General features: G+C 37.7%; 1 protein-coding gene across 2 annotated transcripts; it reads right to left on the bottom strand.

Annotated features, from left to right (window-relative positions):
- Window positions 1-1,614: 1,614 nt before the first annotated feature.
- Window positions 1,615-15,725, bottom strand: LOC141901882 (protein MCM10 homolog). 2 transcript variants are annotated; one of them, XM_074789428.1, is made up of 21 exons: window positions 15,612-15,725; window positions 14,197-14,378; window positions 13,270-13,311; window positions 13,125-13,187; window positions 12,393-12,785; window positions 11,622-11,756; window positions 11,420-11,534; window positions 10,675-10,837; window positions 9,638-9,805; window positions 8,633-8,766; window positions 8,105-8,185; window positions 7,406-7,498; window positions 6,801-6,929; window positions 6,645-6,724; window positions 6,287-6,546; window positions 5,612-5,741; window positions 5,205-5,362; window positions 4,470-4,583; window positions 4,084-4,232; window positions 2,582-2,624; window positions 1,615-2,123 (listed from the first exon to the last, which is right to left on the bottom strand). In XM_074789428.1, exons 2-21 carry the CDS (start codon window positions 14,291-14,293, stop codon window positions 2,046-2,048), a joined length of 2,625 nt encoding a protein of 874 aa, XP_074645529.1. In that variant the 5' UTR covers window positions 14,294-14,378; window positions 15,612-15,725; the 3' UTR covers window positions 1,615-2,045. The 2 variants fall into 2 exon arrangements, with proteins under 2 accessions (XP_074645529.1, XP_074645530.1); XM_074789429.1 differs by having other exon boundaries at window positions 15,606-15,683.
- Window positions 15,726-16,030: the final 305 nt, after the last annotated feature.

A 16,030-nucleotide genomic window follows, 5' to 3' on the forward strand; every position in this document is an offset into this window, starting at 1 on the left:
CTTGAAACAAAACTATCCGATTATTGATTCAAAAAGAATTTCTTTTGTAAAATATTATGATAGCAGAGGGATATCGATAAAAAAACTCTTCTTGCATTCGAATTGTCGATGGAAAGACGTAAAAAAAACTTTTACGAAACATTTTTAAGCGCTTCCATTTCAGGACGTGTCTGGTTTGCGATCGTCTATAGTATCGGAAAACTCTTAAACATATTCCGGTTTGAAAAGTTAAAAGTATCAATTCTACCTTATTCATTGAAAATCCCACCCCTTGCGGTGCTGCGCACAATACAATACTTGACCCTCGAAACAAAAAAGTACCCACGGTACACGTTGTTTCATTTCTTTCTTTCGTTGTCAGCGGCAAAGAAAAAATAACATACATATCCGATGATTAATATAATAAAAAACGAAATCGTAGAAATATTTCCAGTTTTCTTCGAACAAACATATACACGACAAGGGTGTTATACGATACGGCTATTTTTATAAGATCAAATGGAATCGACTTGGAATAATATCCGAGGGCGGGTGTTAGATATTGACGAATACAAGGCTCTGTTGTCGTTTCAAGTGGAACCCTTAGCGTCATCGAGAATTGTTTTCTTATGAAAGGCTTCGACGTTTTTCGAATTCACGCGATGTGCGGTCGTCCGTCGTACAAAACCCGAACACGACGAGCGAACAATGTGTTACTTTTTTGAGTTTTTGTCTCTAATATTTACTCGCGCGACGTTTTAATAATATCTCATATGAAATCGCGAATTCCATTCAGCAGTAATATTTTATTTCAATCGATATTATAAATAAAGCGCGAATAATAGCGTACGTACTTCATACGCCCCATTTCAAAGACGAGAAGGCGGTACAGTACACGGGATTCTTTTCCAGGTTGATTTCTGCGAAGAAAAAATATTTCAAGTTAACAAACACCTTAACTTCGATTTTAAACAGACAATTTTGTAAATTCGATCGCGCCGATCACACGACTATACGGTAGGCTTCGCTCAAGTTGGATCATTATGGTACCGTAAAAATGTGTCCGGCTTGAGTGATATCCGAGGTGGATGTACCTCATATATAGTGTCACAAAAATATTTCAGCAAATATCGAGTTGAACAGTTATCTGAGTTGAACGGGAGCAGAGTCTACTGTATATACTTAGATTTTCGATTTCAACATGAAACCCCGTTTCGTTCCCAGCAGGTCGCTGTGGTGGTGGGTTTGTAAGGGACACCAAATCAAAACGAATCAGACCAAATCTTGCAACCAAATAAATGACAGGGCCAATCCCTTCAGTTCTAAACAAACTCACGGTTTTTTTGTAATGAAAAAAAAGTTGACAACTCTTAAATAACTTCATCATCCATAGTGGCAACAAATTCCATCGTGGCAGTTCTATCCTCTCTTCTTGAATATGGACAATTTCATAGCGAAGCCTACTAGAACGTATACATGTATTTATTGAATACTCTATCCAGCCAAGAAAAATATTTTACAAAAATATTCACCCCAACATCAAGCATATCGAATAACAACATAAACTTCATATACAAAAGTATATTTATTTATCTAATCTCAAATATACAAAATATAAGCTTTATACACAGGAGACATCAACCGATTTCAACTTCAGCTGGATACAATTAGTTTTTACGATAAATTATGTGTACATTTATGTGCATTCGTTAGGAAATGTATTCATCAAACGCTCTTTTACGATATGACACGACCTAATTACGAAATATTAAATGAGATTTAATGTTTTTCTTTGGATCACCATCTAATCGAGGAAATAGTACAAACAGATTGCGTCAGTAATATTTATGATTTACAGTAGATTCCGCTTGCCACAAAGCCGAATGTGTTGGAAAACCATCATCACTCATGGCCACAAGTAATCTGCCGGTCTTGGAGATAATTAGTCCAAAGACATCCGAGGCAAGCAGAGTCTACCATGTTCGATAATATTCTTTCATATCAAATATATGACAGTTCATTCTCTAACCAAACATGACAGGTTTTTTCATACATCCAACAGTCGTTCATAGTTGATTAAGATTCTTACTGTCCTCATTCGTTATTTGTAGTTTTTCGCTGTCCAGCTGCGGCCCTTTGCGATCCTGCGATGAATAATATTAAAAGAAAACGTTAATTTTCATATAAACTTCATTCTCGTGAAAGTGAGTTTACTTAGACCCTGCCGTATTAGGATAATTTGGGACCAATGAAATTAATCCGGTTTAAGAAAAGTCTTGATTTAACGCTATATTGCAAATACATATGGGCAAAAAAAAATTACACCTAGTTCCTCATTCCTGCTGAGCTTAATTTTAATAGTTGACCCAGCTGGCTGCCTACCTGTATATTACTTTTTTAAAATCATGATCAAGCTACCCAAGCTAACAGACCTCGCAGTTATAGAGATGAACCGATTACAAATTTAATTGCGGTTACTTAAAATGACCCAGCCGATCATGAGAAACTAGGTATACGTTTTTAGCCTTACATATATATATAATATTTCTGTTAAATAATATCCAAATTAGATCCAGTCTTCTGTTCAATGAACAAGACTTACCCATTTCATAGACGTGTGTACGAATGCACTTTTCCCGCATGCTCTGAAAAAAATAAATCGCATAGAATGAAATAAGCTGGATGAATCACCAGCCACAGTAGAATCCGCATAACAGAGCCGTCGGAAGGAATTTTTCAGTGGCGAGGCTTATTTCTGAAGGGTGGTCTGGGGGCCCTCCCCTAGAAAAATTTTGAAAATTCAATCGCCGGAGATGTGTTTTGGGGCCATTTCACGGTCTCATTCACAGAAGCATGAGAAGTCGTGAGCCAACCACCTAGTTCAGAGAACGACGAGCTGCTACGCGGTACAGCGTGCTTTTGAAAAATTTTTGTTAAGCAAAAAAGTGGGGCGGCTTTGGCCGCCCCTGCCGCCCCTGTTCCGACGGCCCTGTATAATTCGTATCATCTGGGACCAATGAAATTAATCCGGTTCACGCGAAATCCAGATTGAACTTCATATTTTACATACATTAATGTATCGATGGCCATAAATCCGGATTTGACAGGGTGGCCACTTAAATTTGACATGCTTTTTCTTTTTCCCTGACATGCAAGTTGTTTTCCCTGACTCAATGTACTAAGATTCCTATCAATCCAATCGATTAACACAGTCAATGATGTAAGACATAGATAGAAACTGTTTGATTTTACATGCGATATAGCAATCTCAACAACTTAGCCCTGACTTTTAACCTTTTTTTTACAAAACTCCCTGACTTTTTTTAAGAAAAGAAAATTCCCACACTTTTTTCTGATTTCAAGGTCAGTGGCCGTCCACCCTGTTAAGACTGATCCGAATTAAGCCGGTTTGAGTGAAGAACTTTTCACATAAACTCAGTTTTCCACAGAGTAATATAGTTTCGAATAATAGTTAAATAATAATAGGAACGCAACTCTCGAAATCTTTATTATGATTAAACAATTCTATTTATATGTTTCACGTTTCAAACGATTTCGATTCTACTCGAGTCCTTTTCAAGAAAGGAATCAATACAAAATTACACACGTACGGTACAATAGTAAAGTATTCTAGTATTACTAATTGCTTAGATTATAACTTAATTTCATTAGAACTAAGATAAGTCTAAAAAGCAATACTGATACAGTTATCAATCTGCTGCCTATACCCCCTTAGACGATCACATGTGATGGGCGAAGTATGGACAATCAGATTTTTCACGCAAATTGAGAAAATGCATTTTCTGGAGATCAGGTAAAAACTACATATCATTTTCAAATGGAGTTGCCTTGGATCCAGAAAGGAGACGTGACCAAGTTGTGACAATTGTTGGAGGGGGTAAGGGGGCTACACAGTTGTATCAAACATCGGAGAGATCAGAGAGTGGATGGAGTATTTTGAAATACCGTTCAAATATGAGATCACATAACGTGACAGCCTCTAGTGAGTCTGAAACGTAGCGTCATTTTGATTCTAACTATTGTTAAAATTTGGTTCCTTCACTCCCTTTCTAGATTATATAACATTTACTGTCATTCACTTACAAGCACGTTCCGTGAGGATATCTGTCTAAAGTCGTCACACGAAATCCGCAATCTCGACATTTGAAGAATTGCTTTTTGCCCTTGGATTGTCGGACGTTGTGTCCCTGGGTTTTGCAGTGCTCCGCAGGCTTCTCAGCAGTATAATTACACTAAAAACATTGAACACAGCTTAGATATTCAATCAGTATTAAACGAAAACAACCCACCCAAAATATGTTTCCAAGTTTGCTTTTTCCGGACTTCCCCAGATTTTTTGTGCAGCGTATCAGGTGAAACAATTTCTGTTTTCCAAAAAATATTTTTCCTCCTTCCCTGGACATACCGGTATTTGAGAAAAGGCAGTCAACAAAAATATTTTTGAAAGTCCAATGATTTCCACAACTAACCTGATTACAAGTGTAAGTTTTCACAGATATACTCATAATTGATTCCATTTTCTCCTCATATTGCTCTTTCTTCTCTAACGCACTGAAATATTTGTCTTCTTGGTCCAGTTGTGCCTGAAAAAAAAGGGGATTACATTGGAAATGAGCAAAAACTTCAAATGAGTTCATTTTGCAATGAATGGCATAAAAATAATTAGGAGTCCAGGGACACCATGCCGGGAAATGCTGACAATTTCCATCCTCCAGGGATTTTAACCTGATGGCATTGCTAGAGTCAGCCATGGTACAAAACCGTCACGCTACACCAGGTGTGCAGGTTTCCAACACAAAAACTTGCGGAACTAATCAGATTGCCCATTGCATAATCGCTGAGGCAAATTTCATGGAAAAACTATAAATGGAAAAATCTGGACTAAAATAGAACAGGATATCTGATTGACTAATAATGGCATCATCTAAACTGCGCATGTAGCTGCCCACTCGGTCAAGTGTGTGGCAGGGTTTCGTATGGCGGCGAGTCTCGATGCTATCGGGTTCAAATCCCTGTCAGGGAGGATGACAGTTTCAAATTTCAACACCCCCTATGAACCAATACTTGAAACTCTAACAATCATAGAACATGTCATAAGCTACAACATTTTGATTGATTGTGGTTACATAATATGTACAGGAACTGATATAAACGGAAATACCATGTTCCGCTATATCAATCCCCAAATGGGCTATAACACAAACCTGTGTAACTGAATCTTTATGCGATGACCCGGCTTTGAGAAGTCGTATCATTTCCTTCGAATCCATATTGCTATTCTTATCTTGCAATATTCGAGATTTTTTCGCCACGGGTTCATTTTGTTGGGTTCGCTCCGATGATTCTTCACCGCTGGGTTTACCTACAATGAACAGAAATCAATAGAACATACAATACACCTTGAATTTTTAGGATCCACTTATTTCCTCTGACGCAGAAAATTTATGGATTTTGGATTAAAGCGATTTTAGAATTTTTCTGATTTAGTCTGCGCAAGGAATATTTCAAATATACGGATATGAGGAGTCTACTTGTACCAATACATATTTATATAAATTCCAGAATAGAACTACCGGTATTCAATGTGGCCAACTCTGAATGAAGTGCTCACTTTGATTGCTTTCGATGGCTATCTTTTTAATTCTTTCTTGTTCCTCTTCGGACAATTTTCGCTTGACTGCGTTAGGATTCTTCTTTTTGATGACGCTTCCTTTCGATTTGAGCCGGGCAGCGGCTTCAACCTTTTTAAATGGAAATGATATATTCAATGAGTATTAAGTGTCGAATCTATTATGTCCTGCTTGAAAAGGGATGGCTCTGAACAGCATGATTTGGACATTCTCAGAGCTGCCTCATTCGCTCACATGCACGAAAACCAAAATATGGCTTTATGCGGTCATTTAGAAGAGAACCGAACCAACCATATTGTAACCTTCTAGTTACCCATTGATTTCAATGATCTACGAACTCGGTCTCAAATTTTCAAAGACTCTTCTTAAGTTCGACTTAAAATGCATATCAGAAGCCTCCAGTGAATGTCCAGGGCTGCCAACCTCTGAAATGAGCTATCGCTAACAAATTGAATTTTTTTCAGTACCATTTCATTGAAATATAAAAGGAAAATGTTCAATTAATCAGTAATCAACCTTCAGTAACATCTTTCATATTTCTGTAAGCATCAAACAAATCTAATCAGTATTTCTCGTCATAAAACAATAACAAATACAGACTATCAGGAACAGTTGCCAGCTCCAAATTTCAATCAAGACAGAGCATTCATTTTTACCTTCGACACAGCTCTCGATTTTTTTGTCGACAGCACATCCAATGAAAACTCTTGTCCCGGGCATAATCCACGCCCCAACTGGGGTAAGCCCTCGTTTTGCGTCGGCACCGATGAACTCGTTGTATCAAATAAATCGATGCAACCATCAACTTCGTCGAGTCCGCCGCCAGACTTTTTACGTTTGTGAGCACCATTTCGGATCATCTTCTTGAATTTCTGAAATGTGATGACTTCAGATTTTTCGGGTCCTTTCTTCAATTCTATAATGAAAGACAATCGCAGTAAATTATAGTAATTAAAACACTTCTCGGGCTGTTGTTTCCGATAAACTTGAATATCGACCGATGCGAATTCCGACCTTCTTTTATTTTCTCCTCTTTTTCTAAGCTTTTCTTCAGATTTATCGAGCCAACGCTCTGTTGTATCAACATTTCTTGGCTGAAAATAGTGAGTGATAGAATTTTCACTAGAACGTAAATTATCGACAAATTCTGATTTCGATTTGTAGACCTACAGCTGTGAACGACTGTCCAACTTCTTCAAGCGTTCCTCGTCATCTGACTGTAGTTTATGTTTCGGTCGCTTTTCCATTTTTTTTATGTCGTCCAGCGTGACTTTTTCTGATTTCTTTTGAGCTTTAAAACTAGAAGGAATACGAGAAAAATAGATGGAATTACATTCGTAAGAACAACATCCAACTATTACAGTAGACTGAATCACAATATCCACGATGTAGTGATCAAACATAAAATTCCGCAATCACAACTGAACTGAAGATTTTATAAAAAAATAGAAACATTTCGAGCGGTAACCCTTCTTCATTCTAAAATGACTTTTGGACTCATGAATGGTGGTTGTAAACACACAAAATATTTTTATTTTCAATAACTTTATAGTTAGTAACAATTATGCAAATTTTACAGTAGACTCCTTACAATTTGAATACTTCTAAGTCGTAAGTCGAACTATCAGTATCACTGAACTTGAAGACAAATCTTAGAAAATTAATCACATTTTCATCCATTGTTTAAAGGGATCATCACTTAAATCGAACAAAAATCACTGCTTCTGAGGAATCTACTGTATAATGAAAAGGCAATTGTCAAATTTCGGGCTTACCTTTCTGACGTGTACGACTGCCCACCGTAGAAAAACATATTACCCTTCTTCAAGCCAAGCTTATTTTCAAACGATCGCGGAGTCGTACCAGAACTGGAAAAATTGAAAGATGCATTCAACTTCATATAGACACATTCCATTCATTACTAAACCACTCAGCAGTGACAGGCATCTCCTAAAGCCAAGTAACCCAAGTACAAAATCTACCCAAGTTTTTAAACAATTTCTTTTCATCTACTAATAAAATACAGTCAATACAGTCAAGCTCGAGTAAGTCACCATCGGATAAGTCATCACATAACTGTACTTACAAGTTGTCTCTGATGGTCCCAACGAAACAAACGACAACTTGGATTAATAACGCAGCAAGCTTTTACGTCATTTCTTACAAATTAATCAATAGCGTCACTTTTGAAGTGGTCAATATTATAACATGAAGTAGGGCACAGTGGAATTCGGCCTCTCATTCAGTAATGACAAGTGCAGAGTTGACAACCTGTAGGCGACAACGGTTCTCGGGCTCAGACTCGAATCTGTCATCACTGACGTATGAAGCAACTCCACAATGTCCATGCATTAGTTGCCATTGCATTTAGATATGTTGGTAGCCCGAGAACCAATAAATTTCAAATTGGAAAACAACGTTGCTTGGTACTCTTAATGCTTAAGTAGTCAGTGCATTGGATTTTGTATACATACGCAGCCTGTAGCTCTCCACGTTTCGCCGATGCTTTTTTGTACGCAGACTGAACATGATAAGAACATTTATCACCTTTAACCCTGAAATACAAGAATCAAATTGTTATATCAACGTTCATGTATTAGTGAGAACTTGCTGTAATCATTTGAAATGATTACTCCAAGGTGAGAAGTAGAAAGTTTGTACACATATTATTTGTGTAGATAGCAGATACCAATCTGCTGCATGGAAGCACCCATTGCATATGTTGACCATTGAAATATGAAGCCTTGAAGCCATTTTTGGCATTGTCTGGGTCCAGTTCGGCAGTGGTTGGTTAGAGTTAACTCTGAGTTAAAATCAGTTCATTTCCAATGTTTTAATTCTATGAAGCCAAATCTAACTCGAAAACTGTGGATCTGGATCTTGGGGTTTTGGCGCATTTTCAATTGTCCGAGGCTAAGTTCTGAACAAGGTGAAACGTGAAAAAATGGTGGCAAAGCATCGAATGTCTGAGGCCGATGATTGATACCTGTGTGTTTCCTTACTTGTTGATAAAATTATTGCATTTTTTTCCAGCTTTGGTGACCGAAGTACAAATACCATAATCCCTTGATGCACCGAGCACCATTACTTTCTGACTGTTGTCGATGGATACGCTAAGTTCTGAAGAATTCTTATACTGAAAATTTACAGTTTTAGTTGAGCATTGTTAGAACTAAAACATTGCATATTGCAAGGTTTAGGTTTTCTGAAGGGTTTGATACAGACACTGATATTGAAGATATTGAAACGTACCAAATTTGATAGAACAAATCATCATCCACAACTTTGCTATAAATGATTGTGGTCATAATATGAGGGCCTATCGGGACAATTCCCCCCGGACAATTGCCCCCGCCCGAAGTAAATCCTTTTAAATCTGGATTAACACCACCTAAATACTCGTTGACTCGACCAACAACTTCTTCACCAAGGACTTTAACCTTGGCCTTACAACCATGATTTCTTCTTCCTTTGCATTCATAAGATATAACTCCCCCACTGAGTTCTTTTTGTCGGACATAAACAAAATTTTTGAAGGCAAGTTTTGGAAATGTGAGAGAAAATGTCAAAATTAATCAATTATCAACAGTAAGACCTTCAGTAACATCTTTCATATTTTGGTATGTATCAAACCAATCAAATCAAATCAGTATTTTTCATCATAAAATAGTAATAAATACTGAAATCGGGAACAGTTGGCAGCTCTGCAATATCTTACTTCCCTGGCGTTGATATCAATACAATGGGCAATCGTAATTCCATGCAAGATGCGTTCTATGATAGTGCTAACAATAATTGATTATTGAGACAGTAAGTTGAAACAAATCAACAGCAAGTTAAACATCAATAAAATTGATCGAAGCTTTTTACGAAATTTCCCAAAATAACTGGATTCTGTCTACGGAAGAACAACCAGCTCCCCCACCCCCTATAGATGTACATGTTCTTCGTGAATAATCCCTAATACCAATTGGTTGTATCAAATATATGGTTAAATCAAAGCATACTTTACTATCATTGGATTCATTTTGCATTCTTTCCGGGTTCAACAACGCAACCACAGTACCGAGACTCTCCTTCCATAGATCTTTGTGCGAGTTTTTGAACAGGAAACACGTTATAACCGTCTCACAATTTACCAAATCGCTTAATTTCCACAACGAATATGTATTTCCCTGAAACGTTAGAGAAAGCCGAACATCATCAGAAACATTCCTCGAGCAAAATTAAAACGTTTTAATCCGTGTGAACTGCGGATAAATAAAAAGTCCTTCACCGGAAATTTACGAGATAAGATTTCGAAACCACAAAGTTTTGCCTGCTGACTAACAGCCATCATAATGAGACTGTTAGCTGGAAACAGCCATCATCAGCCAGTTTGTCTACAGCAGAAACATTGTTTCATTTTATACATCTCAGAAATCTTATTCCGGTGTCGTCACACTTTTTAATATCAAACCCTTTATTCATGTTTGACAATTGTTATTCATGCAGCCATCAGTGAAAGACCAGAACCCGCCAACGTAAGCCATATGATATTTCTTCATTCACCATACATAAGACATTCGTAAGGGATTTAGTCATACTAAGGGAGTCAGGCATACTACCATGATAAGATATTAGCCGCTTTTAATGCGTGGAGGGATTCAACATAAATTCAACACCATTTTGATCTCCACCATTTGCTGTAGAAGCACTCATTCAATATTTCATAGCATTTCGTGTGATGACATCATGTCATCTAAAACACGGGACTGTGTTTCAGATGGTAACAGCATACATTCGTGATTAAATGGGGTTCGAGTTATGACAACGTCACTGTCCTTTTTTACACGCACATCTAATCCCCATACGTACAGAGATTCAATCAAATTATGAAGAAGTTTTGTAAGGGAATCTATTTGAAATACGATAGAGTACAGCAAATGATATGATATACAAACATTATCAAATACTGGTTGTATTGGTCCAATGCCTATCTATGACATACACGGGTGGGTTCAGCTTTTTTTATTGGTGGCTGCATTTGAAGGTTGTTGTTTACCTTGGAAGATTGGCGTGGTTCCATTTTACCTACAATCACGGCCATCAAAATCCAAGAATCCTGAGTCGCCGACGTTCCGATAAGTCGAGGCAGTTTCGAAGCGGTGATTATATTTTTGTTGGTAATGCGGTTCTTCCAAGTCAGACTAGAAACCTTTGGATTGCTTGAAGGTATGGAAAAATTGTCCTATTTAAACATTGCATGAAGTGGACAATGCTGAATCAGTAACACAAAATATATCCATGGGCTTATTTAAAAGTTGATGAGATCAACAATTAGTATATTTTAAATGTGATGCTTTTCCATCCCCTGCGGCAGGGATTCGAACCTGATGGCATCGAGACTTGCCACGCTACGAAACCCTGCCACACTAGACCGAGTGTACAGCTAAATATGCAGCTAAGAATTTGTCATTATTATTCGTTCTCACTATCAGAAGTCCTGGTTTATTTTAGCCCGGGTTTTTCCACTTCACCGAAATTTGCCTCACAGTTATACAACGGATTGATGCCAAAAGTTTTCCAGCGAGGAACCGGCCCATGTACCTGTGCACCCGGGCTGGCGTGGCAGGAAATCGGCCGTGGCCGAGTGTAGCGATGCCATCAGGTTCAAAACACTGCCGAGCGCAGATGTGCTTTTTTCGAACCCACAACATTTCAAACATAAACTGATGCTTCTTGAAGTTGAAATAGTGATTTGCAATCATACGCTCCTAAAGGGAAAAACACATAACAGTAAAACTTACTAGACATTGATTCCGGAGAAACTTGTTGAATCTTCCTTTTTTGCCGGAACTGCTGATTTCGTTTTAGTATCAGTAGGCGATTTTTGTAGTCGATGTTTATTAGAAGTCGAGGCAGCTGAAAATGCGACGATGATATCCTTCAAAATCAAATTCGCAAACAAAACATCACGTATTTCGAAGAAAAAAATCTGTGTAAACTCACAATTGGTAGATGGGGGCCTTTTCTTCTGCGAATCGGTATGTTCAGGTTTTGGAGTGTGAGCGACTCGATTTTGTCCTTTCTTTGAAATAATCTTATGTATTTCTTGACCCTCTGTACTGTATGTTGGTTTTTCACCTAAAAATGCGTCAGTTACCAGTGTATGAAGTTTTCAAACCAATTTTCAAGATGATTTAGGCGTGCGGGATGTGTCAGGATTGCAAAGATTTCATGGTCGGGCTTTAAAGACTGTATCAAATTATTGTTTCATGTTATGTATTAGTAAGTTATTACAGAACCCTGGGTTAACTTGATTAACAATGACAAGCTAGCCTTAAAGGTTTTAAGTTAAAACTGGTCAATAAAACAAGCACTAGGAATCAGCTTTAACTAATCTACAGGTTGACGAAAGTTAGAGCAATACTGTGCTATTGAGATAAGCTTATTCAATACTACTAACAGGGTGGCTACTTTTATTTGACTCTTCCCTAACTTTGCCCTGCATGTTGTTTTCCCTGACTTGATCCGTTAAGAATCCAATCAATTAACACCGTCAAATGTGTTCAAAATAGATAGAAACTGTTTCATTTTACGCGTGATCTCGCAATTCCAACAAATTTCCCTGACTTTTCCAGATTGTTTTTTTTTATACAAAATTTGCCGATTACTCGCTGACTTTTTTAAGATTAAAAAAAAAAAACAAAAACATTTCTCTGACTTTTCCCTGATTTCTAGGTTAAGTGGACAATTGGACAAAATCACACAAAAACAAACCATCTAAATCGTCCCAATCGCTCAATTCTTCACTATCTTCATGCACTAAACTCTTCTCTTTGTTCAGATAAGATTGCAATTTTTTGTTGTTTACTTTCAAATTGCTTTTCTTTCCTCCACTGTCAAACGACGTCGAAGGTGTTGCAGAGGCAAAAATATCCTCGTTCAAATCTTTTAGTTGTCTAGTTGGGTTTTCCTTAACTTCCACGGATTTTATTTTGTGACCGCTGTGTTTCGGTTGATTGTCCTGTATGCTATTCAAGTGGGCAGTCGATGCAGCAGTTGGTTTACTAGAGGTTTGCGTTACAGGTGTGGGCTGTTGGCTGAGCTGGGACTGTTGCATTATCATAGCTTCCATTCTCGCCATACGTTCCTCCATCGCTTTAACATGAGCTATAAACATATCGAGAACATATTACACAGGGTCTCTACAGATCAGTCATTACTGGATACAAGGAGCTTTCAAGGGCTTTAAAAGGAGGAAGTTTCAGATTTCTCTTAGAATCATAATTCATATGGATTATAGCTAATTCAGGGTCCGTACAGATCAGTCATTCCTGGATATAAGGAGTTTTCAAGAGGAAAATTTAAATTTCAAGGAAGTTTCTGCATCCCAATTAGGTCGTAGACACCTTCTGAATCGGTACGGTTTATCCAGTGGTAAACAATATTCATAGTTGACATGAATGTATATGTATATGACCTTTAATTCAGTTATCTTAATACTGGTACCTTCTAATTCCATTTCCCTTTGAGATTTGATCTTTTCATCCACTTTTGGGATTTCATCGTTTTCTGAAATTGTCAATTTGCGATTTGAATTGATAACAGTTAATGAATCCAGCATTAGAGAGAAAAACAAACGATTAACTCTTACCACAAGGCTCATTCAGGGAAACCAGATGGTCTAATGCTTCATCTGAAAGTAAAAAACATCCCAGTGACAATTAAGGCCTATATATGTGGAGAGGATTTAGGGCTTCTTAACAAGTTCCCTAGTGGATCTGCTGCGTAGTGATTGCGAAGACACTATTGGTCATCTCTCATTCAAAGCATCAAGTGTACTAGGTCCTTAACTGACCAGAACTGAGAGGTTTGTGGTTTCCACGGGTACGGGAACCCACTTCAAGTCCAAGGTGCGGATTTTTGTTTTCTCTTAAATAGCTTAGTTCTCATAAATTTTGTTTTCGTTTTTCTTAACCCTTCCAGTGCGTCTACACCGCAGTGCGGTGTACGAATCAGTGATGGATTTTGCTAGTACACCGCACTGCGGTGTATTGATTTAATTAGTAATTACTAATTATCTCTCTTGAAAGATGGCAGCACCTGTCAAACATAGTGAAATATTAGTAACTAACGATATACCGCGCCAGGGTGTAGACACACTATAGTGCTATTACCGTTATTCAACAGACTAGGGTGGAATTTTTCAGAATTTTCAAATTATCTTCAGCACTATAGGGTATTAATAAGCCAGCACTGAAAGGGTTAACCAGTTGAACAGTTTTAAATGTTTCAAGTCTTTAAAAACCAATCTTTTTATCCAGGCATTTTTGTAGTCCTGCTTTACTTAATCATTGTAATTATCATGTTTTAATATGCTGTAAGTGCTATGGAACGTTTACATAATATATGGAATAGGCCTGCAATGGCCCTTAATTCCAGAGAGAAAAAAACATGAAATTTCCAGATATACTATGGCTGACAGAACCCGTCAAATTATAATGATAATAGCCGAAGTATTCCAATGCACCTAAAATGGGCATTTCAATATATTAGGCCTATATTATTCCTTCAAACTCACCTTCATCATCAGAATCTGCAGCGAGAAATGCATCTATATCATCTTCCCCGATCATATCGCTTGCACTTGTCGCAGTTGTCATTGCAGGTTCATCCATTATATTCCCAACTTGTTCACATCAGATTTTATTTGAATAGATAGGCCTAGCATAAACCTATGAAGTTCGGACAGAAATAGCTCAACTGAAATAACACAAGAAAAGCTTAATATTCTAATTCATGAACAGGGATGAGAGACATTGCATCGGACACTTTTTATTGTCTTTTGACATGTTTTTGTAAGGCAATAAACTGAGAACTATCACACAAGGATGGACGCTGATAAAAAGGCTTGCAAATAAACAAAAGAAATGAAAATAAAGAAAAGAAATTTAAATTCAATTTTAATTTTACATAGAAAAACAAACGTTTTTATAGTATTTTGTGATGTTGCCGAGTGTGGAACCAGCGGTCATTATCTTTCAAAATGTATCTGTAGCAAGACGTTTTTTTATGATTTATTGCAGAATAACCAAACAAAACACAGATACTTTATCAATAACCCCAGTGACTGTATCCCAAAAAGCCCATCGGCGAGAGCCTGAGTGTCACTGTGTGTGGAGCCAGCGCCCATAAATGACATGTTATCTTTGAAAATGTAGTGTCAGTAATCAAGACATTTATTCTCTGATTTATTGCAGAATAACCACTAAAACATTATCAAATAACTCCAGGAACTATATCCCCCGAGCCCATCGGCAAGTGCCTGGTGAGGAGATCTGTCAAACTTACTTTATCATAGGCCTATGCCTATTTCAACCCGACTAGAGAGCATTCCGGATGGCCTAGCTCGCTCATTTTTGGTAGTACATACCTGATAAAGGTCTTAATAGGACCAGAAAGGACAGGCAGAAAATCATCATTTTTTAATCCATTTGAAACTGTATTGAAGGATATCCAAAAAAGTCACTGAAAGGGGTTAAATGAAGAAAAGTGACTCCATGATTTGAAAGTTTAACAATATGTTTCCATGCCTACATACCAAACTTGGTAGGCATGGAGACATATTGTTAAACTTTCAAATCATGGAGTCTCTTTTATCTCGTGAATCCCTTTCAATAAAGACTTTTCGGATATCCTTCAATACAGTTTAAAGTGGATTAGAAAACAATGTTTAAGGTCGGCTGCCAATGCATTCTGGTCCTAAAAAGACTTTTATCGGGTATGTACTACCAAAACCGACTGAGCTAGGCCACCCGGAATGCTCTCAAGTCGAGTTGAAATAGACATTACACTCTAAAAAGACGTCAACACTAACCTGCTAACAAACAGTCAGTATAGTGAGTAGTTAGTGAGAGTGTACTTTGGACGTGGGCAATTTCAGGTAAAATAAGATGGCGGGAACATAGTACGGGAAGGGATGATATATACCTATACCTGATATACAGTATCTATCTATTGATGAGCTTTAGCGAGCGTAGGCTATCTCGCAAGAGGTAGAAAGTTCGTTTTTGCAGTCATTCATTCAGACATTGATATTCAGAATTAGCGCTTTCCATTTCCGGGTTGAAGACCAATAGGTGCTGCCCCCTCAGCGATATGTATTCGCTTCCCTGTGCACGACTCACAGCACGTGAGAGGGCGGGTCATGACAGTTCTTAGCTCGAAGGAATTTCGCGAAATTTGAAATTAAGTAGGCCTAGGCCTATCTCACCTTGGATTAATCATTTCACCTCCATTCAAATCTCACAGTGTGATACAAAATCAATGACAAGTTGTACAAGCAAGAAATCTGACATAGGCCTACTTCCATGCAAGTGGCCAGATATTCTTAATAATTGAGCACGAATTTGCGA

The sequence above is a fragment of the Tubulanus polymorphus genome, chromosome 3 (genome assembly GCF_964204645.1).
Source record: "Tubulanus polymorphus chromosome 3, tnTubPoly1.2, whole genome shotgun sequence".
Taxonomy (NCBI): Eukaryota; Metazoa; Nemertea; class Palaeonemertea; order Tubulaniformes; family Tubulanidae; genus Tubulanus; species Tubulanus polymorphus.